This window comes from Lissotriton helveticus, chromosome 2_1 (assembly GCF_964261635.1).
Source record: "Lissotriton helveticus chromosome 2_1, aLisHel1.1, whole genome shotgun sequence".
NCBI classification, from domain to species: Eukaryota; Metazoa; Chordata; class Amphibia; order Caudata; family Salamandridae; genus Lissotriton; species Lissotriton helveticus.
Window position 1 is genome coordinate 2,013,566,605 of NC_136059.1, and position 25,756 is coordinate 2,013,592,360.

A 25,756-nucleotide genomic window follows, 5' to 3' on the forward strand; every position below is an offset into this window, starting at 1 on the left:
TATGGGACTAATGTCTGCAATCCCCTGTTGTAAGCCCTGAAGAGGGTCACTGGTGTCAGCTACAAGTCTTGATTGAGCGATTTTTTCATAGATGGACTCAATTTTATTCTGAAAGTATCTGGCAGTATCATCACAAAGTTGTTGAGATACGGTCTCAGGACTTTCACAAGCTATGGGTTTGGTAAACGTTTGAAGAACCTGGTATAATACTTTCGGGTCCTTACCTGCCTCAGCCAATTGAGAGATAATGTGATTCTTCCGTGCTGCTCTAATATTTTTATGATAAATTCTCAAGGCAGAGTGATAATAGGTTTTATCTTCTATAGTGTGGGAGTTTCTCCAGGTCTTCTCCAACTTCCTACATACTTTCTTTTCAGATCGCAGCTGATCCGAATACCACAATTCCTGGCGGTGATTAGACCGCTGATTGCAGGCTCTTAAAGGGGCGATAGAATTCACTGCAGTGTCTAGGGCTGTGTTGAGTTTGGAAAGAACAATGTCAGAAGTATCAGAGGAGAGAATGCCCGGGGATTCAAAAGTGTCTTTAAAGACTTCTGAAGACACTTTATACCATTGTCTGCGCCAGAGTGGTAAAAGGGCAGGTTGAGGGCGTTCCTCTATCAGGGTGGGTAAGATGAATTCTATCACAAAATGATCCGTCCATTCTACCTGTTTGGGGGGGAAACAGGTCAGCATGTGGGAGTTCGACAGAATTAAGTCTAGGGTGTGTCCGGTCTGATGGGTGGGGCCATTATTACACTGCTTCAGACCCAAAGTAGCTAAATCTGTTAGTAAAGTTTGAGCTTCTACATTATCCAAGAGTTCGCTATGAATGTTAAAATCTCCAAGGAGTAAGAAGTTGGTCCCCATACAGATGTGGGGTGCCAAAGTCTCCATTAAGATCGTGGAGGCAGCCGTACAGGGCCATGGGGGACGAAACACCAATGCCCCCTTCCAGCTGCTCCCCATGTGGTTGCTTATTTTTAAAACCAAAATTTCAATGTCGCTGGTACAGCTTTGGTCCAAGATGGTGATCGTGAAAGTGTCCTTATAGACAATGGCCACCCCCCCACCAATTTTCACAGGGCGATAAAGCCTAATTATTTTGTATCCCAATGGGATCCCCAGCGTAATAGCTGGGACCAAATGCGGTTTTAACCATGTCTCAGTACAGAAACAAAAATCTGGGAGAGTAGAATGGATTAGATCCCAAACCTCAGAGTAGTGCTTGGATAATGACCTAACATTACAAAGAATGCTGTTGCCTGTGAGAGAGGAAGTCTTAAGATTCTCCGGCAGTCTCTTATCCGAGCGCTCTTTACTGGGGATGGATTGATATTTACAAATCCTGCAAGAGAACGGGCCGTCCGGGAGAGGCCATGAGTCATCCACACAGCTCAAGGGGGAGATTAATTGTAAATTGCGTAGTTCTTGGGTTGAATAGCTAATCCTCCCGAGAGTATTCAAACATTGCGCAGGAGATGTAGGGTTCATGGCCCCTGGCCCCGTCCAGTCGCGGATGGGCGCAGACGGGCTCCTCTCTGGCTCGTCTCAGGCGCGTCTAAGGCGCTCCCCTGCGCGCAACCGCTGCGCGCTCGGGGCGACGAGAGGGCTTAATAGCCCTGCCTGCTGCACAACTAGAGCGCTAACCGCGCGTGAGGCTGGGGTGGGGTGACTGGCTCTTCCTGTCCCGCCCTCCGCTCAACGGCACTGGTTGCCGAGTCGGACCGGGGCGGACAGGTGGAAGGTCGAGCACAGCCCCTCTCACTACTGGGAAGCTCCAATGGACCCCTAGTGCCCCCTGATTAAATCAGCAACAAAGGTAAATGAAATTAAAAACGATAAAATTTCAAAGAGCAAGCAAGTTTAAAATTTACACAGCTCAGAGGTATCAGGCAGTTTTAAGAGCAGTGCGCACCCATGCACTCACGATCAGCAAAATGGTGTAAAGCGGGTCAGGGAGACTCTGCCACCGTCCTCCATACCGCGATTTGCCCGCAGCTCCTCGCCGCCTTAATAGCCCTGCCTGCTGCACAACTAGAGCGCTAAACGCGCGTGAGGCTGGGGTGGGGTGACTGGCTCTTCCTGTCCCGCCCTCCGCTCAACGGCACTGGTTGCCGAGTCGGACCGGGGCGGGCAGGTGGAAGGTCGAGCACAGCCCCTCTCACTACTGGGAAGCTCCAATGGACCCCTAGTGCCCCCTGATTAAATCAGCAACAAAGGTAAATGAAATTAAAAACGATAAAATTTCAAAGAGCAAGCAAGTTTAAAATGTACACAGCTCAGAGGTATCAGGCAGTTTTAAGAGCAGTGCGCACTCATGCACTCACGATCAGCAAAATGGTGTAAAGCGGGTCGGGGAGACTCTGCCACCGTCCTCCCTCCATGCAAGCAAAGTCAGTAATTTCACCTGCACTAGTTTCTTTTTTTGGTGCTAATTGCAAATTTATCTTTAGACATTAAAAAGTTTGTGCCCAAGAATGAAGAATACGATAGCATTTTTGTAAATGCAGATTTCAACTCGATATATGCAAGCAAATCTTCCAGCAGATTGTACAACTTCATGGATTATCTAGCCCTGAGGTTGCTAATAGAGGCTCTGTGTGTGCACCTTCTGGTAGTTTTTTGTGTGAACGTGGGTATTAATTTCAACATAACCTCCACCCCAGTTCCACTCTCTCTGCCAGAATAAATGAGTTACTGAATGATCAACGCACAATGCCTGCCAAGATCAATAAAAAGTTAATTAGACAAGAAATGTGAAGGTTCAATGAAATTCTCCGACATTTGAAATGCAAAACCTGCAAAAATCAGATGGCACACACACGTTATGCAGTTGATAAAATGCATGTCACCACAGACTACTGCAAAGAGGGTTAGTGATGCCTCCAATAGTCTTCTTATTTTGAGGATTTACATAAATGGCACCACCCAGTGTTAAAACCATTTTCCATGGAAGATATCAACACAGAGTACAGGAAACGGACTTTGCCAACTCCAGTTTAATTTTTCATGTCTCTCTAGTAAACTATTCCCAAAATTGAAATATTGCTTTCCCCCAAATATAGGATGTTACAGACACCCACAAAGAACATGAATATTCCCTGGTCTTGGACTGACAGCACATTTATAAGAAATTGCATACTCTTACTCAATAGAGGGACTACAGGCCAGAGGAACCTTTGTGGGTGGCTGTTTAGAGTGTGCATGTAGATTGATTGCGCATTTCCAACAGTAAAACATGGACTTCCTTAGCAGTAGTGAAAAGAATGTGATGGAACGAAGATTACGAACTGAAGGCCCTCTCCACACATAGCCATGTTGGTAGGAAAGGTGTTCCATGAATCATTTTTGTATTATTTCAGGCACAAAAAAAACCTGAGACAGATGGAAGATCCAGAATTATATTGCTGAAGTATATACGAAAACGTTACAATACATGTATTATTGACATTTGAGAACATAAATAATAATGTGCCACTGTAGTCTTTTAAAGAGTATGCTATTACTTTTTGGTGATGAGGCATCATGCACAAACTGGAGAATTGAGTGACTTGTCACTCTACTTGCTGTAACTCCTGGAAATGCTGCATAGGAAGTCCTACAAGACCTGTAATTTGAGGGAGCATGAGGAAGCTTTCTGTTTTTGCATAATAAGCAGGACATGCACCTCTTAATACGTTGTTTGCTTTGGAGGTTTCTGAGGACCAAGGATAGTACACACCCAATATACAATAAGGGTGGGCGGGGAGCCAGGACTGCGCACACCTATCCATGACTACCTAACACCCTACTTGCTGAGCTTTCCGTCCTCCTCAGCAAAAGGTAGACTAAAGGGCTATTGTTTATTGATGTTCAGTAACCATTTTTTTTAAGTGACCTACCTCCACCTCATCTATACTTTAGGTGAGCACAAACAACCATGTCTTCAATAAAAAAGTGCTTCAGTTTTGAAACATCCAATTTCTTTTGCATCTTTCGAAAGTTTACAGATAAGCTCAGAAATCCAGGCAGAGGACAGGGGCTGTAGCCTACCATTACTCGGTAAGGCAAGGTTGTGTGCAGTAGAGGTGATGGCAGTGAGTTGGGTACCTGGCCTGCATCCAATACCCACTGTGCCTTCTCAGACCACTTTAAGCCACAGCAGATATGCCATTCCGATACTGTGGAACGGGCTACAATTATTTTAGAAACCTCTATTATTTCCGCATTAGACACGGTCATCCCTGTAACCAAGGTTAACGTAAATATGTAAAGCTTCACCTTGGTTTACGACTGCACTAAAAATTGATAAACAAATAAGTAGAACAGCGGAACTTCATTGGAGGAAAACTAAAACGGACGAAGATCACAGGAACTACAGACAGTTTCATCTTAACTATATAAAAAACATCAAATTAGCAAAAAAAGACCTATTTAACTCAGCGAATAAATAATGCAGCACACTATAGCAAGGAACTCTACAAATATCGAAAGAGTTCACATCCCCTCTGGTCGGCAGGCTCTTTTCTCCCCACTCAACAGTGGGTAGATTCTGTATCTTCCTTTTTTGATAATAAAATTAAAACTATTTACTCATCTTTTCCTCATCTTGACACTGATTACCATCACCGAATTAGTAATAAGTCTATGACACCCTCACTGTTGGAAATAAATGATGTCCCCCTGCTAACGGAATTTTAACCCATAACTGTCACTGAAGTATTAGAAGGCCTATCCAAGATCAAATCAGGTTCTCCAGTAGACCCTTTTCCTCCCCGATCTGGCACTAAGATTATGCCCCTATTTGCCAAATTATTAACTGTTATTTTTAACATGTCACTAGAGCAAGCCAAAGTTCTAACTCGGTGGAAACATGGCCAAGTCAAGCCTATTCTTAAAAAACCTTCGGCTGACCCTAATTTACCTGTTAATTACCGTCCCATTTCACAGCTACCCTACTTTGGGAAGGTATTGGAGCATCTAGTAAATACACGTCTCACTGCCCATCTTGAGAACCGTGGTCTTCTGAATGCCTCACAATCGGGTTTCCGGGCCGCCCATAGCACGAGGGCCGCAGTTGTTGAGATTAACTATAACATCAGGCTCACCTTGGATAAAGGAGAATCAGCAATTCTGATTCTCCTGGATTTGTCTACAGCATTCAATACCCTCTCCCACAGTATTTTGAAACATCGACTGTGGGAGGTGGGTATCAGAGGGAATGTCTTAGACTGGTTTGAGAGCTATTTGGCGGATCGCTCTACCACCGTTCTTGTAGATTTAATAGCCTTGTGGACTTCGTCCAGGCACTGTTGGTGTCCAACAGGGCTCCATTCTCAGCCCCATGTTGTTTAATCTGTATGTAACACCTTTAGCCGGTATCATCAGATCATATGGCTTTGAGACTGTGTCATATGCCGACGATACCCAATTGCTGGTCACCTTTGGTTCTGATTACTTTAGCACACAATCTTGTTTCAAGAGCTGTATGATCCAAATAAACAACTGGATGAGTGGAAACAAGTTACATCTAAATGGTAGCAAGACTGAGATCATCTTGTTTGGTAGATCAGAGGAATTCTGGGCACAACACTGGTGGCCATTGGAATTAGGCACATGTCCCTCTCCTAAGGCAGTAGTACGTAACCTGGGAATCACCTTCGACAGTGCACTGTCCATGAAAACCCACGTTAACCAGGTTCTTTGTGTCTGCTATGGGATCATGCACAATCTCTGTAAAATCTTTAAGTGGCTACCCATTGAAGCTAGTAAACCTTTGGTGCAGGGCCTTGTTATTAGCCAACTTGATTATGGGAACGCCCTGTTCATGGCACTTGATGAGGACTTGCTTTCCAAGCTTTAGATTCTTTAAAACACCACGGCCAGACTTATTCTTAATCTCCCTCCTAGATCCCCCTCCGCCCCAAACCTTAACACTCTTCACTGGCTCCCGGTACGACAAAGAGGCCATTTCAAAATAGTTTCACTCACAAGACAATGTATGAAACTGGCCCAAACTACCTTGCAAAACAACTTAAATGGTACATACCAGGAAGACCCCCAAGGTCCGGAACCAAATCATACCTTGTCCAGCCACGTTTTCGAACCTCTCCTAATGGTGGCCATTCATTCGCTTATCTTGCCCCCATGCTATGGAATAAACTACCACTACACCTCTCGTCCACAGTTGACCATAGATGTTTTCGCAGAAAGCTGAAAACCTGGCTTTTCCCTCAATAAGCTTGCTTCTAGGTTTCTTGTTGCTGTCCATAGTGCTGTTTCTTTGTTGCAAGGGCCATGAGACCACCCGGTGAGATGTGCACTCTAAAAGAATATCTGACATTGACATGACAATGCCATAGGTTGAGAGGTTTGACTGGAGGCAGGCAGCTGGATGTAGGCTCTGGCCGAAGGCCAGACCTTGTGATCAAGCCCCATTGGGCAAGCCAAAGCATGTTCACTACAGGGAGGCTGCTGACCTGTGTTAGGGCACAGGGAATGGTACCTAGTCACTCCTTGCATCATATCCTTGCTGAGCATGGTCAAAGGCTATGCGCAGCGCAGTATGATAAGCAAGTTGTTAGAAAAGGGTTCTCTATTTGGCAGTGGATTGCACCCTGTCCAATTAGGGATCCTCACTGTAGTCCGGTTAAGGGAGTCATACAGCTAAGATAACCCTTGCTCACCCCCTTGGTGGCTTGGCACAAGCAATCAAGCTCATCTCAGAGGCAATGAGTGAAGCATTTTTTACACACACACAGTAACACAGTGAAGACACTACAAAAGGAGTTAACGACAGTTTAGAAAATAGCCAATATTTTTCTGAATGAAACCAGACCAAAACTACAAAAATCCAACTTACACAAGTAAAAATATCACTTCTAAAAGATTAAGCAAGTTCAGCCATAAAAATCAATGGGTGCATTATTTTAGCACAAAGTACCTTAGATGCATCAAAAATCAAAGACAGTGCAAAGCGCAAGGGAGGTGAGGTGCTGGAAAAGCAAACCGGTGTGTCAGTTCCTCACAACACAGGGAAGGTGATGTGTCAGTTCCTTACTGGCAGGGCAGGTGACACATCAGTTCCCTACTGCTAGGCAGGGGAGGTGATCCATTGGTTCCTTACTGGCAAGGGAGGTGATGCATCTGTACCTTAATGGTAGGAGAGGTGATGTGTCGGTTTCCGGACACGGGGCCTCGGTTCCTTACTGTGGCATGGTATCGATGAAGAATTGGTATTGAGGAACGATGCATCGAAAATCAAGATGGGATGCATTGATGACAGTGGTGATGCCGGTGCTGCATTTATTCCACATCCGCAGAGCAGGCGATGTGCCAATTCCTAAGTCGCAAAGCCGGTGCTGTGTCGGAGTTAGAGCAGGTGTCACAAATGACACGGGGGACATGGGGCTCAAGACTCACGCTGCAACAATTTTTCTGATGTTCAGTGGCGGTGAGCTGGAGCCTGTGGTGAAAGTGTGGTCGATGCTTCAAGCAGGAACTACTCTTCGGGGCATGCAGCGGTGATGTGTCGATCTTTTGCAGTGGTGCGTTGAGAAAACAGGCACCGCAAATCCATGTGTCAACTTTCACCTTAAGATAACCAGGTTTCGCTTCTAAGGGCCCAGGAACTGGATTTGGCACCACTTGACAAGTCAGGTCTCTCAGCAGAGAGCCCGGTCACTGGCAGGGGAAGTCTTTGATGTCCCTAAGACTTCTTAACAGGAACCAAGCACACACAAGACCTTGGGGAACCTTGAAAACAGGATGCAGAAATCCAAGTCCAGTCCTTCTACTCTCAGGAGTGAAGCAGTCAGTAGCAGGCCAGCACAACATAGCAACAGGCAGAGTGGCAGTCCCTTCTATAGCATCCGGCTCATAATCCTGGTTGAATGTTCACAGTCCTTTGTGTTCTGATGTTAGGGTGTCAGAGGTTAAATACTTATACTCTTTTCTGCCTTTGAACTAGGCAAACTTCAAAGGAATGTCTTTGTAGTGCACAAGACCCTGCCTTTTCCTGACCTGGATCCAGACACATCACAGAGGGGTGGAGAAAACATTGTGTGAGGACAGACACAGCCCTATTGAGGTGTCATCGCCAACTCCCCCCACCACTCTAGCTCAAAAAGGCTCATCAGGGCATGAAATTTATATAGAAACAGCGTTCCCTCACAACATAAAATTACTTTGGTAATTAGCACAGAGATACAGTGAAATCTATGTTCATATATCCAGATGGATGTTATAAATGAATATAAGAAATACACAAGAAAATAAAAGTGTGACAAGATACAACAAACAGGTTGCCAAGCTCAGGCAAATAAGCTGCCTCAAGACCTCGGACTACCTCAATAAAGCATTCAACGAGGCTATCTCAGGACTCAATCTCTTCCTCAAGAAACCTATGCCTCAATAAGCCTCCAGACTCTTGGACTGCCAATCTTTATGCTTTTAAGACTGCTCTACTATGTAATTTTTATGAAAACATTGTTGTAAAGCCCTCCGATACCCCCGGGTCAGGTCAGCGCTATATAAAACTCCAAAATAATAATAATAATAACATATTTGGTGGAAAACAGATAAGTGAACTAGGCCAAGAAACATACACATTAGCACCATTGCACTTTATAGTAACAGTAATTCTAAATTGTGTCAAGGTGCTGGAGTCCACGACGTTTCGATACCTTAACTAGGAAATGAGATCATCATCAGGACATTACAATTGAGCACTGAGAATCCACTTAAGGGGAAGAATCAAGGGAAAAGAAGAAAAAAGGGAAGAAAGGAAAACAAGATCAGATGAAGCAAAGGGTCAGGTCTATTGAAGCATGTACACTTGAAAGGCATGCTAATCAGTGTAACTCAATGATTAATAATGTAATAGCCATGGTGATATTCAGTTTATGAGACAAAAGGGTGAACATGACAGATGTGGGATGGTGAGCGGGGAAAATTAATGACAGGGTGAACAGTCTAATTTCTGTGAACCAATCATACATGAGGACTAACCATGGAGATTAAAGGTGCAAGCGCTGATAGTAAGGCCACCACGTTGCCAAGGGAAATACCCTGTGGATCTGGATTGAAAATAAGGTCACGAGGCAACCAGTGGTAGGGAGAAAACAAGTATCAGCCAAGGTCATATGGTCACGTATTGTAATTCCACAACCTTAAAGTTGGTGCTGACTTAGCTCAAGATGATTACTTGTCCGGATCGCGTTGGCGGCCAGGTGTCAGGATCGGCCCAGGAGAAGGAATTGTGTGATCCGGGTGTCTTGACTGATTACCAAGTAAATATCACTGATTAATTATTTACAGGTGATACATATTGACCTCTGGTGGAGGCATGTCTTGACAATATGAACAATACGAAGTAACAGAGTAAGGCAGTCTTCGTGATAGGAGGTGTTAGGGTCACCTTTGTGAGTGCTCAATATGGTCTGTCATGAGTCCTTGGCATGAATGAAGAATATACGTTCGATAGGTGGTGTTATGTTAATATCAGTGAATGGTTCGCCGGGATGATAAGGACACATGTAATTATATAACAGGTACTGGTTTTCAGTAGACCCTGGAAGTTAGCAGGTGTATGCCTAAGAACTGTACTCATTAATACCAATACCGGTTGTACATGAACACAGGAACAGAGAAAGGGGCCCTACATATTGCATATTTGATTTGCTTATTAGGTTGTCTGGCTACTGTCATAAATTCATATCAGGGAGGTCCAATCATCCCTACGGTTGAGGTCAGTGTCATGACGTTTGATGCGCAGAATCAATTTGCGTTTCTCCCTGTTGAGATGGTGGTTTATGTCAGCATGTCTGGGAGAAGGGGTACAATCAGAACTTTGCAGCGGAGACAGATTTGATGTTGGCAGATTCTGATCCATACTTTCTGTGTTGTTTGTCTAATATAGATTAAGTTACAGGACAGAAAATGGCGTACACCACATTTGCAGAATTACAGTTTGAAAACTGTGTAAGAGCAATATTGCTGTTGTTAATTACCAATTTCGTCCGTTCAATTGTGAATTGGCAAACAAGGCAGTTACCACATTTCAATGCCACACCATCGGGGAGATCCCCCACAGATCGTTGAGGGTCTGTGATGTCTTTTTGGGTGGAAGGTTGACTCCAACTCTACGTGGTTTTGGTTCTTGCAGAATGCAAAGAGTGGCTGCTCAAGTTGTAGGGCCTCAGTCTTAGGTGTAAGCCAGTGTTTCAAGATGCATTTCCTGACTTGATTTGAAGACAGACGAAAAGGTTGTAATGCACACAAAACGGTTGTTGGTCTTTAGTTTTGGGTGTGAGAAGAGTGTCCCGGGGGAAGTACCATGCTCTCTTAATGGACTAATTTACATGGGTACACCATGGCTGTCACTCTATCAGACAAAGTATTTGCTTCACGGAAATAATCATGTTTAAATGAGCAATTACATCTAATGTGAAGAAATTGTCAGAATGGAAGTGAGTCCTTTAAAGCTCGAGGGTGGTGGCTACTCTAGGATAGAAGACTATTCCTCTCTGTAGGTTTGCAGTAAACAGTGGTAAACAACTTGCAGTCAACGCGTTTGACTAGTAGGTCTAGAAAGGCAATGTTGGTCTTGCTGTGTGTTAGCACGAATCTCAGTCCATTACAGTTTGTGTTAAGTCATTGGAGAAAGTTGAGAAAGGACCCTTCCGAGCCATGCCAGATCACAAAGATGATATCAATATAGTGCTTCCAAATGGTAACATTATTGATAAAAGGGTTGGTAAAGGACAGTATCTTGTTAGTCTCCAAGTTATCAATACAGAGAACTGAGAAATTTGGGGAGAAACCTGATCCCATTCATGTACCTTTGATTTGTTGATAGAATTGGCCATCAAAGGAAAATACATTTCATGTAAGACAAATCTTGAGTAATTGTAAAATGAAGAATGTGGAGACAGCGTGGGGACGTGCTTTGGAGTGAAGAGTGTTCTCAACAACTGTCAGTCCCTCCGTTTGGGAGGAATATTAGTGTAGAGGGATTCTACGTCCAAAGTGCAGAGAATGTCAGTGTGAGTCAAAAGGAAAATGTTCCACATGATTGATCGTATCCATGGTGTCTCTGATTTAGCAGCTTGTCTTAGGGACAAAGTCTTTTGTGAAAAAATCCACATACTTTCCTAGAGGATATAGGACGGACGCACAACCTGAGACAATGGGTTACCCAGAAGGGGGCAAATAACAAGTGTTCTTGGAAATTTCATATTAAGAAAAAGGTATTCGTTTTGTGTAAGGAAGCTATCTGATTTGCCTCTCTGTGATGTCTCAGATGACGTTTTGAATTTTGTGTGTAGAATCAGTGGCTAATTGCAAGTAGTTGTCAGTATTGGAAACCTACCTCTAAATCTCAGTTTTGTATGGGCTAATGTACTGAACTACAAAACCACCCCTTCGTCTGCAGGTTTAATGACCAAGGCATGGTTCAATTTCAAATTCATAAGAGCCTGTTCTTCCCGAAGTGAGAGGTTGTAGGGAATAAATGCTTGCTTGAGTTGTAGTCTAGAGATCTCATTAAGAATGAATCTCTCAAAGGTGTGTATTTCTGCAGAGAGGCAGCCATGAGGAGGTGAGAAGGTGGACGGAGGGGGAAGGTTGGTATATTATTACAGGAAACACTGGGATTGTCCTGGAAAACGGAATATAGGCTGATTTTGAAGAGACATAATAATTCAGTTTGTGTTTCCACAACATGGGGGCAAAGAGTTGGGACAAAGGAAAGGCCCTTGCTAAGTAATGATATTTCATCTTCAGACAGAAGTTGTGTGAATAAATTGAATATAGGACGGGTCTGAGTGATGTTCGTGTTCGGTACAGCGTTGTTGGGTGCTACCACTGGCAATACTTCTGTCGTGTTCGTCAGTCTCCTTGTGTACTGTAGCAGCGTTGTTGTTGGCCCCTGCTGCGGACGGTTGGTCATCATTGGCCTCTCTCTAAAAAAGCCTGAGTTGGCATGTCAGTAGAGGAACTGGAACCCTCCAGTGTGTTATCTGATGATTCACCTGAGGTGTCAGCGACACCCACAATGGTGTTTTGTTTTCTTTATCTAGCCCAGGGAAGTCCAAAGAGGAGATTTGTGTAGGTTCTGTTGATGTAGAATTTGTCAGTTAAGTATGGATATGTTTATTCAATTTTGTAGGATCGGATGTACCTTTTTACTTTGATGGTTTTATTATTTTGTTCAATTCTATGGAATTCATCCAGTTTGTTGGACTTTTTCAACAAGTTTTTCGCGTCTGCTTTAGAACTTGTTTCGTTAATCTGTTTTTCTAAGTCGCTAATATCTTCTGTTTGTTTTTTTACGTGTTCCACAGCTGTGTTCATCCCAAGCATCATCCAGTGCCTGGAACATGTAGTACCAGTGTAGCTGTAGCATTTTAAATATTTTTTGCTATCAGTACACACTCCTGGGATGTTCCTCACCTGGAGACCCACTGGAATAATGTCTACCCTCAAATATGCTGTGAGCATGCGAATCATCCATTGCAACCCAACTTATTTTTTCTTGCATTTCTCTAATTGTTCAGATAATCTTCAAAGAGAGAAGGGAAAGCAGGAGCAAAAGGAAAAACCCACTTGGAGTAGTAGGAAATAGGATTATAGTTCTTGAAATCGGGCGACGGGGTTAAACATATTTTGAAGAAACAAGGGCACCCAAGCTAGCTGGAAGCTCCTGTGCACGCCCCATTGACAGGGTACTTTGACCCGGACAACGGTTTCACTCTCCCGTGCACATCACCTCATCATGGCACGCTGTCCATAGATTCACCCTCACTTGATGTGGTGGTTTTTGGACCACTACCATTCCTCTTTGCGATCCTGCGCCTGTCACTGAACATCCTGCCATGTGTAAGTGCACCCTCCAACCCACCCCACAGTACTTGATTTAATTTACAGCTTCCACTAATTAATTGGTCTCTCTCCCGATTTCCTGTTCAAATCCAACCTTCACCAGATCATGCAATTCCTTCTCCTGGGTAGACCCAGACGCCAACCCGCCAACACCATCCCAACAAGTAATCATCTTGAGCTAGGTAAGCACTATGTTATGTTATGTTATGTTATAGGTTTGTTGAGCGCGACAACTGCCCCAGCAACGGGGCGTCCCGGCGCTAAGAACCATAGCACAACCTGCTGGGGGGAGGGTAGGGAGAGAAGAGGCTTACAGACGTGGGAAGAGGTGAGTTTTTATTGCTTTGCGGAAAGCGGATAGGTTGTCGAGGCGGCGGATGTGGAGGGGCAGGGAGTTCCATAGTTTTGCTGCCAGAAGTCTAAAGGAGCGACCCCCGATGCGGCAGAGCTTTGTGCGGGGGACCACTACTAAATGTTGACCCATGGAGCGAAGATTGCGTTGGGGGGTGTAAGAAGTTAGCAGCGATCGGAGGAGTTCAGGGCCCTCCGTTTTAAGGATTTTGAACGCAGTGGTGAGGGCCTTAAATTGAATGCGGGCTTCCATAGGTAGCCAGTGGAGTCTCTGTATGGTGGCTCTAACAGAGCACCTTCTGGGAAGGCCAACAATTGCCCTGGACGCAGAATTCTGAATTCGCTGAAGCCTGGTTGTCTCGGCTTTGTTGGCGCCCAATAATAGGACGCTCGCATAATCCAGTCGGGCCAGGATGGTGGATTGGACAATGAGCTGCCGTGTTTTGGGGTCAAAGAAACCTAGAATGGGATTGAGGCTTCTCAGCTGCCCAATGCATGTAGCTGCTAACTTTTTGGTGTGAGTTTGGTAGTTCAGCGTGGAATCCAGCCATACTCCTAAGTTTTTAACCAGAGATTTGGGTGGGGGGATGGGGCCCAGCAAGGGGGGCCACCAGTGGTCATTCCAGCAGCTGGGGTTCTTACCCAGGAGTAACACCTCGGTTTTCCCTGCATTCAGTTGTAGGCAATTTTCCGTCATCCAGTTGGCTACTGCGGCCAGCCCATCCCTAAATTTTGTAGCAGAGGTAGAGGGCACCTCAGTGAGGGTGATTACCAGCTGTGTCTCGTCGGCCTACGACACCAGCGTGAGATCCCATTCTTTAGCCACTGCTGCAAGAGGCTGCATATACAAATTAAAAAGGGATGGACTGAGGGCAGAGCCCTGTGGGACTCTTTGGCCCATAGCATGAGAATCGGAGATAAATGGAGGGGTTGACACACGAAAGGATCTGCTCGTGAGGAATGATCGGAACCATTCAAGTGCCCGATCACTGATCCCAATGCTTTCCAGGCGGCTCAGTAAGATATCATGGGAAACCGTGTCAAAGGCTGCGCTGAGATCGAGCAGTATCAGCGCAGCACTCTGGCCGGTGTCCATAATTCTCCGGAGTTGTTCGGTGGTGGAAAGAAGGGCGGACTCCGTACTGTGTCCAGGCCTAAACCCGTGTTGGGAGGGGTCCAAGATGTTATTTTCGGCCATATGGCCAGTGAGTACGGTGTTCGCATGGGCTTCTGCAAGTTTGGACACCCAGGGGAGCAGTGAGACGGGCCTGTAGTTCTCTGGCTTTGTGGGATCAAGGGTGGGTTTTTTAATAATGGGAGTGACCCAGGCCTGTTTCGAACATGTGGGTACTGTGGCCGATGAAAAGGAGAGATTCAGGAGCGTGGCCAAAGAGGGAAGAAAAAAGTTCAGAGCACCCAGAAACTGGGCTGGTCTCATGGGATCAGAGGGGGCACCGTATTTCACCTTTCTGCAAAATTTAGCTAGGTCCTCGTGGGAGATAGCCGGCAAACAGGTGAGCCCGGGGCCTTTGAAGGAGAAGTGGGGAGAGCTAGTGCGGGCAGAGGGGTTTTGTGAGAAGGTGTTGTAGATCTTCCTCACCTTTTCTGTAAAAAAAGTGGCGAGGTCCTCGCACTGCTGAGTGGAGGAAATACACGAGGCAGGGTTGCCGCCATTTTGTAGTTTTTGGACCAGTTTGAAAATTGTTTTCGTGGGGTTGGGGCTGGAATCAATTTCTTTGGCATAGAAGGATGCGCGGGCAGTGCGTATAGCTTTATGATATAGCTTGAGTGTGGCCAAGTAAGTAGCTTTGTCCTTGTCCCTATATTCTTTCCTCCAGTGGCGTTCCGCTCTTTTGCATTCCTTTCTAAGATTTTTTAAGTTCTCGTCATACCATGGGTTAGAGGGGGTGTTCCGTCCTCTGGTCCATTTAGCTGGTATGATGGTATCGAGTCCTTTGGTGATCCATTCCTGAAAGGCGGCATATGACTTTCAGGAATTGGGGGATTTAAGGTTGGGGGATTACAATCCGTGACTGTACGACCATGGCTGACTCGGTTTTCTCACTACCACTAGTTGCCTCTTGACCTTATTTCCAGATCCACATGGTATTTCTCTTTGCAACGTGGTAGCCTTATTCTTATTAGTGCCTGCATATTTAGTCCCCATGGTTAGTCCTCATGTATGATTGGTTCACAGAAATTAGACTGTTCACCCTGCCGTTAATTTCCCCGCTTAAAGTGCTCAGCTGATATTATCCCACATCTGTCATGTTGACATTTTTGTCCCATGAGCTGAATATCACCATGGCTATTGCATTTTTAATCACGGAGCTGCACTGATTAGCATGCCTTTCAAGTGTGCATGCCTCTAAAGACACAACACTTTGCTTTATCTAATCTACATTTCATTTCTTTCCTTCTTTCTTCTTTTCTCTCCTGATTTTTCCCCTTCGGCAGGCATTCTTCTCAGGCATCAATTGTAATGTCCTAATGACGATCCCATTTCCTAGTTAAGGGATCGAAACGTTGTCTACTCCAGCAACTTGATGCAATTTAGAATTTCTGTTACTATAAAGTGCAATGGAGCTAATGTGTATGTTCCTTGGCATAAATCTATTATCTGCCTTCTGGCTAATATGTGCAGTTCCTGAGTTTAGCAACCTGTTTTGTTTGCTGTAACTTGTCCCTCTTTTATTTTCTTGTGTATTTCTTATATTAAATTACTAGCAGCCCGTCCCGACGTTGTCCGGGTATGAAATAGAATGCGTGTAATGTGTGTATTTGGCAAGGGCAATTTATTTTAAAATCTCGCGGTAGACAACATTTTTTGTTTCATTAGAATCGGGACGGAGAAGGCCCAGCTGCAGCCTTGGTTGATGTTAGCAGGCGCGTGTAATTGGTGTAGTGATCCGCCGCCTGAGCCCGGCTACAGCCCTGGTTGATGTTAGCAGGTGCGTGTAATGTTGTTGAATGAGAGAGTTATCAGCCGCGGGTAAATCAGTTTAATGAGAGAGTTGAGTGACAGCGAGTAGGAGAGGCTGCAGTAATTGTCCCCGCAGACACGCTCATTTGCGTGTTCCCCCGCTTGAGGCCCAGATGAAGGCCTGTTTGATGTTAGCAGGCACGTGTTCCCCCGCTTGAGGCCCAGCGACAGCCCTGGTTGATGTTATCAGGCACGTGTAATTAGTGTACTGATCCGCTGCCTGAGCCTGGCTAGAGCCCTGATTGATGGTAGCAGGCGCGTGTAATTTTGTTGAATGAGAGAGTTCAGTAACAGCCCGCAGGAGAGGCAGCAGTAACGTTACTTACCACGCCTCCAGCTGAACGTGTTTGTCACGCCCCCAGCACACGGCCACAGCAGATGATCTTCTGATTAATGTACGACCCACATGGCATGAAGGGCGGAACGTAGCACACGCCCCCAGCGTTTCTCACCTCCCCAGCGTGCCCCTTGATGCGGCACAGTTGCGTTCACATGGCATGAAGGCCGGACACACACCCCCAGCGTTTCTCACGCCCCCAGCGTGTCACGCCCCCAGCGAGCCCCTTGATGATGCGCAGCAACGTAATTGCCGCTTGTATGTACGACTCACATGGCATGAAGGGCGGACACACGCCCCCAGCGTTTGTCATGCCCCCAGCGTTTGTCACGCCCCCAACACACACCCACAGCGCACAATATGATGGCCGTACCACACGCCCCCAGCGTTAGTCACGCCCACAGCACAACGCACACACGCCCACAAGAGACTACTTTGCTGGCACAGTTCCTTTACCTTTTAAATGTATATGGTGGCCGTCTGCACAGCCTATGTCCTTCTGCTGCAATTGCCCTTTCCAACGCTGTATTGGGTGTTGTGATTGGTGCTGTGGTTACTGAGATTACCCACCTCAAAGGTTTGGGCTCTCTCTTTATAATATTAGTATGGATAACATCCATCAGGATATACAACTGCTGTTGACCTAGTTTCTTCAAAATACATCAGGATATGCAAGGCATACCTCAGCTCTCTGTGTGTGATTGTCTATAGTGAATGCACAAGAGACCAACTGTCAGCTAACCCAGACATGTATTCTAGAGACAGGCAGAAGCACATAACGATAAATAAAGACAATTCCCACTTTCTGAAAGTGGCATTTTCAAAAACACAATTTAAAAACCAACTTCACCGAAACATTCATTTTTACATTGTGAGTTAAGAGACCCCAAAATCCAAATCTCCATATGTTCCCAATGGGAAATTACACTTAAATGATATTTCAAGGCAATCCTCATGTTACCCTATGGGGAAGATAGACCTTGCAATAATGAAAGGGAAGGCTTGGGCCTGGCAAGCAGGTGCACTTGCCAGGTCAAAATGTCAGTTTAAAACTGCACTGACAGACACTGCAGTGGCAGGTCAGAGACATGGTCGTAGGGCTAATCTGGCACAATCAGCGCTGCAGGGCCACTTCTAGCATTTGATTTACAGACCCTGGGCACCCCTGGTGCACTTTACTGGGGATTTCCTAGTAAATCAAATATGTCACTCATGGATAAACCAACCAACAATACAATTTGACGGAGAAAATTTGCATTTTAGCAAAAGATCAGCAGTTGTACAGTACCCGGAGTCCTAAAAACAACAAAGACAGTCAGAGAAGATAAGTGGAAGAAGGAAAAATGTTTGGGGATACCCCTGCTTAAAGGCCAGGTCCAACACAAGTGTAATATAAAAAACAAAGTATAGAAATTCACAAAAGAAAACAAAGTTCTAACCTAAGTAATGAATACTGCAGAAAACAACAAATTTGCTAGTTAACCGCATGCGCGCGGCGGCTTCTCCCGCGGTATGCGGCATTTTAAAAATTACCGCGTTACATGACGAGCTCAGCTCGTCATCAGCACACGGCAGGTAACGCTGATGACGAGCTGAGCTCGTCATCAGCATGCAAGGGGTTAAGGAATAAAATGCACATATGCACACTGTAATTTAGCACCCACCATGCATAAAACGCCCATTTGCAAACTGCACTGGAAGACAGATAGTCTAGCACTAGTTAAACAGGGGGGGTCATGAGTTACGGAGTGTATTGTGAGCTTTGCAAGCCAAAAGCTACAAATTTTAGTGGTTTTCCCCATTTGAGCAGGAACAAAATCTTAATACGTAATTTTGCTTCTTTACTTGAATACATGTATATGAATAAGTGAACATTCCTACAGTTTTCTTGCCATTAAAAAATACATTGTTGAAATTCTTAACTGCAAAGGCTAGTTATATTTCAGGGAAGTATTATTCTCTTTAATTTAGGTAGAAGCTATCTACAATTCTAACTTGCAGTGATTCTCCTTTTCTGTAGTAATCTACATCAGGTAAACACATTCTCTTTAAAGTTTAACAACCTCATTTAGCCATCTGAGAGCAGTGGTAGGAGATCCTCCGTTGCAACCAAAGTTCTTTTCTGAACAGTCAATGACTTGTTGTACACTGAGCTCTTCCAGTGAATGGCTTCTGATTGCATGAAGGGTTTCTATTGCCTCCACCACACTGAAGGCCCAGCAACTTCCGCACTGAAAGACAAAAAATTTATTAAGTTGTTAACTTTCTACAGTGCCACTATCCATTATTAAAATGGCCATTAATTCAATAATATGTCACTTTATTTTGCTCATCACTGACACGTTTGTGAAAGGACAACAGCAGTCCTAGGCCAGGGCCGAGAATAATGTCTGGCTCTGGAAAACATATATGAAAATTAACAAAGGTGTTTTGTGACTCACAGCATTACCATGGTCACCGCTGTTCCCCATTGAGGTTTGGCTGTGCACACCAATCACTCTGAAACCATCCATCCATCCATCCATGACCACTAGCGTTGCGAGTCATCCAGAAACTCATCAACACTGAATCAAACTGTGACTGGGCTGTGGATCCTCTATGGAACAATAAAGCAGAGAGATTGGCAACAGTAGTTGTTGACCGAGGTAACTAATTGTGGCCTATAAAGAGGAAGAAGCAAAGAAACGTGGCAAACACAATGCCAAATTAATTCTGGCATTGTGAGACTTGGTGGCTGCAAGCCAATATGCACACAAATCCTACTGGTATACATATATTACCAATCCCTCAACTCCAATACAACGTTTAGTTAAAAAAAAAAAGATGTGAATAGAAGAGATGTGTTCAGAATAAATGTGAGTAGAGAAGCCAAATAGAGATGCTAATCATCTTTCCAACCACAAACCCATCACACCGGTCTTATACGGTGAAAGCACTTTATAGCGCGCGGTCTCACTCACCTATAGTCAAATGGCCTTGACAGACTTCCATTCAGATTACAGACATCATCTATTTACCAAGACTGCTCTTCCAAACATGAGAGAAAAGATACTCAACTGCTCTTTTTATGGTCACTCTTCAGCATTCATAATATGGATTGTCTCAACCACCTTCATCAACACTGACCATCAAGTATTAGTCAAAAGACTGTTCTCTTCGACTCACACCAAAGGAACTGTACAGTATTGATTCAAGCTATTCCTTCAAAAGCACTCTACGTTAAACTGTGACTAATAATCTCAACATAACTCGTAGCACATAATTAACAACTTCCTACATGTATTTAAATCAAGTTTTCACACCAAATATTGTACCGAAGTTACCATAATTCAGATACTAAAGATGGCGAGCAGAAACTGCTAAATGAAGGAAACGCCTGACCGTTCATACTTCTTACCCTCTCAAAGGCATTTAACATGTTGGATCGCCTCTCAATTCTTCATGCCTCACTAGTGAGAACAAATGCAGCAGTTTTATGCTGGTTTCAATAATTCAATTTTTCAGGTTCTAAATTTCTACAATTTGACTCGTTCGAATCTGCTGTATTTCCAGTGCAGTGAAATGCGGAGTTCCCGAGGGCTCACTCCTTTTGACCTACCTTTTCAAATACATAAGTACTGGATTTAATACTTCAAGATACATCTATCCATGTACGCAAATTAAAAACAATTCTGTATAAGCTAACCAAATGTATATCATCACTCTTTCTAAAAATGAATCTGGCAAAAACGTTTTTCCTAATCCTCTTCTCCAGCAACTTACCAGCCAAATCCAAAAATGACTGAACACTACACCCACATGAAGTTTTAATATCCCTGATCACATGAATTCCATAGGCTTCGTTATCAAACAAACCTCAATATAAATGACCAAATATGCTAACTAAGTCTTTCTAACTTGGATTCCTAAAACTCAATATGCTCAGGAAGCTGAAACCTTCCATTGCACACACTCTCCTTAGATCTACAGCACATTCAGTTATCACATATCTTGAAGGAATTGCAATCCTGACAGGACTTCTTAAAGCAACTCTTGCTTCACTAAGAGATATGTCTCAAGCTGCTACCTTATGAATGCTACAATGGTTCAGGTTTCTAGTTTTGAGAAAAGAGACATTCATGACTTCGAAAGAAATATTTAGAAAAATCAAATGACAGAATAACAAAATACCCTCAAACAATTATCAACAAATATAGAGTTTCTCTTTAGTTTGAATATACATAATTACACACAGTTTTCATAGGGTTACACAAACAAATAAAATTAATAAGGGAAAGACTGTAGTGTAAACAGAAATGGAAAGAAAAAGGAATATTATATGCAACAACAGGTTGTGTGGAATCGCAAAGACACAATACACGTAATGCTTACTCTTATTTTTTTGTCAGGAACGCGTCAACAACATTTCGACCTTATTAAATTGACAGGTCATCATCAGGACAAAGACAATTAGAGAGCAACCATCAAATGTTCAGGAAGAAACAATTCCATCCTAAACGTCAACAGACGCACGCCATGCACATGCTCTGTTCCAAAGTATCTTACAATGTGCTCAACACCACCAAGAATTTAATGTGGCTTGAGGGTTAACAAGATCGCCAATTACTTAGTACAGTCCGGATTCAATTCGAGAATTATTTAAGATAACTGTGTCCCAGTCCATGCTTCTCGCCAGTACACAGCTATCCGACTCCTTTTTAAATTATTTTTTTATAGGTTTTATTTAAATTTTTATTTTTATTTTACAAAACGTAGAATCGACATCAAGCTAGCATCAGGACAAGTGGTATAACCAGGACAACCTCATTAAATGTCACAATAATCTGCAATGCAAAACCAACAGTTGATGGACAGATCTCTGTACTGGGGTGAATGTATGACATTGTTCTGCATTCTGTCCATCAACTGTTGTTTTTACAATAATCTGCAATAACATGAATTATGATATGAAAAAAGGCATTTGTATGATGGTAATAATAAGGATTACTCTAATAACAAGTGTGTGTATATGACAACAAGCAGGTGTGTGTGTGTGTATATTATATATATGGTTGGTAACTGGATTATTAGTAGTGGCAGATATACATTTACCACTGGCAATAATACCACTGACACAATATAGGGCTAAGAATAGGTCTTAGAAAATTATTCGCATGCTCAACCCTTAGTAGCTTGGTAGCTTGGCTGCGAGAAGGCAAACTTAACTTCAAAGACAGGTATGTAAACCAATTCAGTAAAGAATTAAGACACCACACACAATAAAAATCTAACACCAGTTTATAACAATAGGAAATACCGTTCTCATTAAAATGACACCTAAACCAGAATCCATTGTAGGGATCCAGAGATATGAATTTTTAAAGATTAGTCACTTTCCAGTGCTCAGAAACCAACGGTGACACTTTTGGTCATTTTGTTGCCTCTGACAGGGACACATTCACATTTAGCAATTATGGCGATGGATTTCTCACCAAACTTATGCAGCCTCTGCCAGTGTAACGATGAAACAATGCACAGATAATGTTGCACTTAAAGATTTAAGTGTTTATCTGTGAAGACAGGTTCTGATAAAAGAAGCCCACAACCGACAGCTGCAGCGTCCTCGTCGTAGCCGCCTAGATAACAGTTGAAGGCAATAACGACGAAGACATGACAGCGAGAGGGCACTTAACTAATAACAGAGCGCGAAGACACGCTCGAGACATATACAAAGGTAAACGCGCAAGTGACAAGTTGCTCTTAAAGGGGAAAGAGCAACTTGCAACCTTAACACCATCCCCTTTATTAAACAAATAAAAGAACAAGGAATAATTAACAATCAGAATAAAAATATAAATAACACTTGAAAGGTTAAACAATGCAATATAACAAATGAAAAATCTATCACATAATAAAAGTGTTTACATCAAATAAAAATCCTTGAATTTCTGAAGAACAGAAACATTGCGATGTGGCCTTTGAGAAACCACAGGTGAAGCGCAAATATCAGATGATGATTGCATAACCAGTGGAGAATTGCAACATGTAGATGAACTTTGAATTACAGCAGGAGAACAATCGCTTCACATTGAATCTGTACATGAATCAGAATTTCAGTCAACATTAGTCAAAGATGAATTGTCAACACAGAAATCTATGCCAGAGTTTGACCCATCTAAGTCAGAATCATAAAAACCCTTCTTTTTGGTAGAAATGATCTTTAATGCTTGATCATTGGTAATTTTGACCAAACACCTCCTATTCCACCACCCTCTTCCTTTTAACAAAGCAGCAGTTTTAGACACTTGTATGACCTTAACTGGCAAAGTGAATTTAGACTCTCCTTTCTTAACTCTGCTAGGCTTTTTAATTAAAACCCAATCCCCAACAGAAAGCAAAATGTCCTTAGTATTTCTAGAATCATGATGATACAAAGAAACAGCATCGTTGATTTTTAGAAAATCATTTTCATGAGAAACATTGTTATTAGTCATCTCATTTACCCAATGAGGACAAAGGTTCGAAATTGCCACACTGTCAGCAGCATTTTGAATGGAGAGACACCTCTAAAGCTGAGAGGAGTTTTATGGTAAGCCCAAAGTTTTTGCCTCAAAAATTCTTCCACCTGAAAACCAGCAGACAAAGCAGTTTGAACTCCTTCCTTCAAAAATCTATTAATATGTTCAACAAGACCATTTGATGAAGGAGAATAGAGTACAACGGTAAGATGCTTGATCTGTAAGCTCTGAACACATTTTAGCATTTGATGAGATCTGAATTGAGTGCCATTATCTGTAACAACAAGTCTAGGCGGACCCTCAATATCAAAAATATTCTTCAAAAATTTGATAACAGCATTAGTATCCGGAACTGAAACAAACTCAAAATACACCCATTTTCAAAAATAATAGATCAAGACTAAGAGATGTCTCTTATTTGCAGGAAGGAGCTCAAATGGCCCCGCAAAATCCAAGGCAACCTTTTCCCAAGGCGAATCAGGTAGTGGGACCATATGGATATTAGGTTCAAAGGCTCGCCAATGTTTATCAGAGATCAGACAGGTGTTGCAATCAGAGATCCACATCTTCACCTGAGAATCAAGACCTGGCCAGCAATAGAATGGTTTTAAATTCCGAATAGTGGCAGACACACCCATATGTCCTTTATGACTCTTCTTGAACAGTAGATACCTGAGCTTGAAAGGAGGAACCAAAGAATCATGGCGAAATAAACACCCACTGACAATAGATAACTCATCAGAGACCTGTGCAAAGGGTTTAACGTTGGCAGGGAGATTCCTCTCATGTGGCCAACCTGATCTGACATAAGACATAACACTTTGAAGAAGAGTGTCTTCAGCAAGCTCAGATATCCACGAATCCTTAGACATCGGAGAATTATCATCCAACATGTCATCAACAAGAGCTACCACGCACTCCACTTCATCCTACACAGTAGATGATGCCTCATCAATAGGCATCCTCGAGAGGCAATCTGCCCGACCATTCTTGCCACCAGGTAAGTACTTAATAGAAAAATTGTACTCATGCAATTTGGACAGAATCCTAACCAGCCTAGCTGAAGCCTTACCTGTACCGTTACCATTTAGCATGAAAATAAGAGGCTTATGATCTGTAAAAATTAAAAAGTGAGTCCCCCAAAGAAAAGTTTTGAATTTCTCCACTGCCCAGGTGCAACCCAACGCCTCTTTCTCAATTGTACTGTAATTTTTCTCAGAGGACAACAAGGACCGCGAAGCATATGCAATGGTGTGTTCTTTGTTATCAAAATGCTGAGACAGAACAGCACCTAGGCCCAATTGGCTGGCATCAACAGTCAAACAACAAGGTTGCCCATGGGTAAAAGGTGACAAAATGGGTGCAGAAGTAATTAACATTCTGATTTTAGAGAAAGCCCTCTGAACTTCATCAGAGATAAGGGAAACTTTGGGTTTGATGCCATCTTTTGTGATACAGTGACCAAGATAGTCTAGATGATTGACCTGGAATCTACATTTATCTTTCCTGAGAGTAATTCCAACATTCTTGAATACAGATAAAACCCTTTCCAAGATGAGATTGTGCTCTCTTGCGGATTTCGCAAATATGAGAACATCGTCTTGAAAAGCTTGTACCCCAGAGATACCTTTCAGAATAGTATCCATAAATTTCTGGAACACGCTTGCCGCAGAGGCAAGACCAAATGGCATACGTAAGTACTTGAAAGCACCAAAGGGTGTGATAAAGGTAGTAAGGTCTTGACTCTCTGCGGCAAGCGGTATCTGGTGGTACGCCGATCTAAGATCCAGTAAAGAAAATACTTTTTCACCTCCCAAATTTGCCAACAAATCCTGCACCTTGGGTAGGGGGTGGCAGTCAACAATGATATTTTTATTAAGGGTGCGAAGATCCACACATAGACAGATCTCATTAGTCTTTTTTTTAACGATAACAATCAGACTTACCCATTCTGACGAGTCTGTGGCCGTAATGACACCCTCCTTGCAAAGTTTGCAAGCAGAGCTTTGAGATCTTGCCTCACACTAAGAGGGATAGACCTCACTTTATGTACAATTGGAGAAGCATTCTCCTTGAGCTTGATTAAATGCTCAAACCTTTTTATGTTACCAATTTTGTCACAAAAAATCTCGTCAAATTTGTTACCAACATTAGTAACATTAGTTTCCATATCACTCTCAACACAATTAATAGACTGTTCTGCAAGTCTAATGGGTTGTCAGAACCAGGAAAAAGAGAAATGCCTAGTCTAGCTAAGTCCTTCCATCCAATTATGTTCTTACCTTTGACTGCTACATATATCTTCGTAGTTATTTTCCTACCCAAACATGAAAGGACATCAATGAAATAATCAGACATATCAATGTCCTGATCCCCACATGCTTTCGGGTGAACATCAGTTTGAGATAGTTGCCTATCTCTCCAATTCTCTATAAACAACCAGTCAGGAATGATCGTGATTGGCGCACCCGAGTCAGCCATCATGTCAACAAGGACATCAGATACCATTGCCTGGCAATAAGGTTCTTTGATTGATACTTCTTCCAAATTGTCATCTGATAATGCTAAAAACATCTTGTCAAAATCTTGTGCACATGTGTTAGGTGTGGCTTCAACAGAACTAACTCTCACAGTATTTTTAACATATTTACACACAGACATAAAATGACCTAATTTACCACATTTCGTACACCTCTTGAATGAAGCTGGGCAACTGGGATTGTT

At 43.2% G+C, this 25,756-nt stretch overlaps 1 protein-coding gene across 1 annotated transcript in view; it reads right to left on the reverse strand.

Moving 5' to 3' along the window:
• The window catches only part of CTSO (cathepsin O), a 103,377-nt gene that overhangs the window by 34,721 nt on the left and 42,900 nt on the right, over positions 1 to 25,756 (reverse strand). The window contains exon 4 of the mRNA XM_078676980.1: positions 18,599 to 18,766. Coding sequence (XP_078533106.1) covers positions 18,599 to 18,766 — 168 coding nt within the window. The remainder of the gene's footprint in view (positions 1 to 18,598; positions 18,767 to 25,756) is intronic.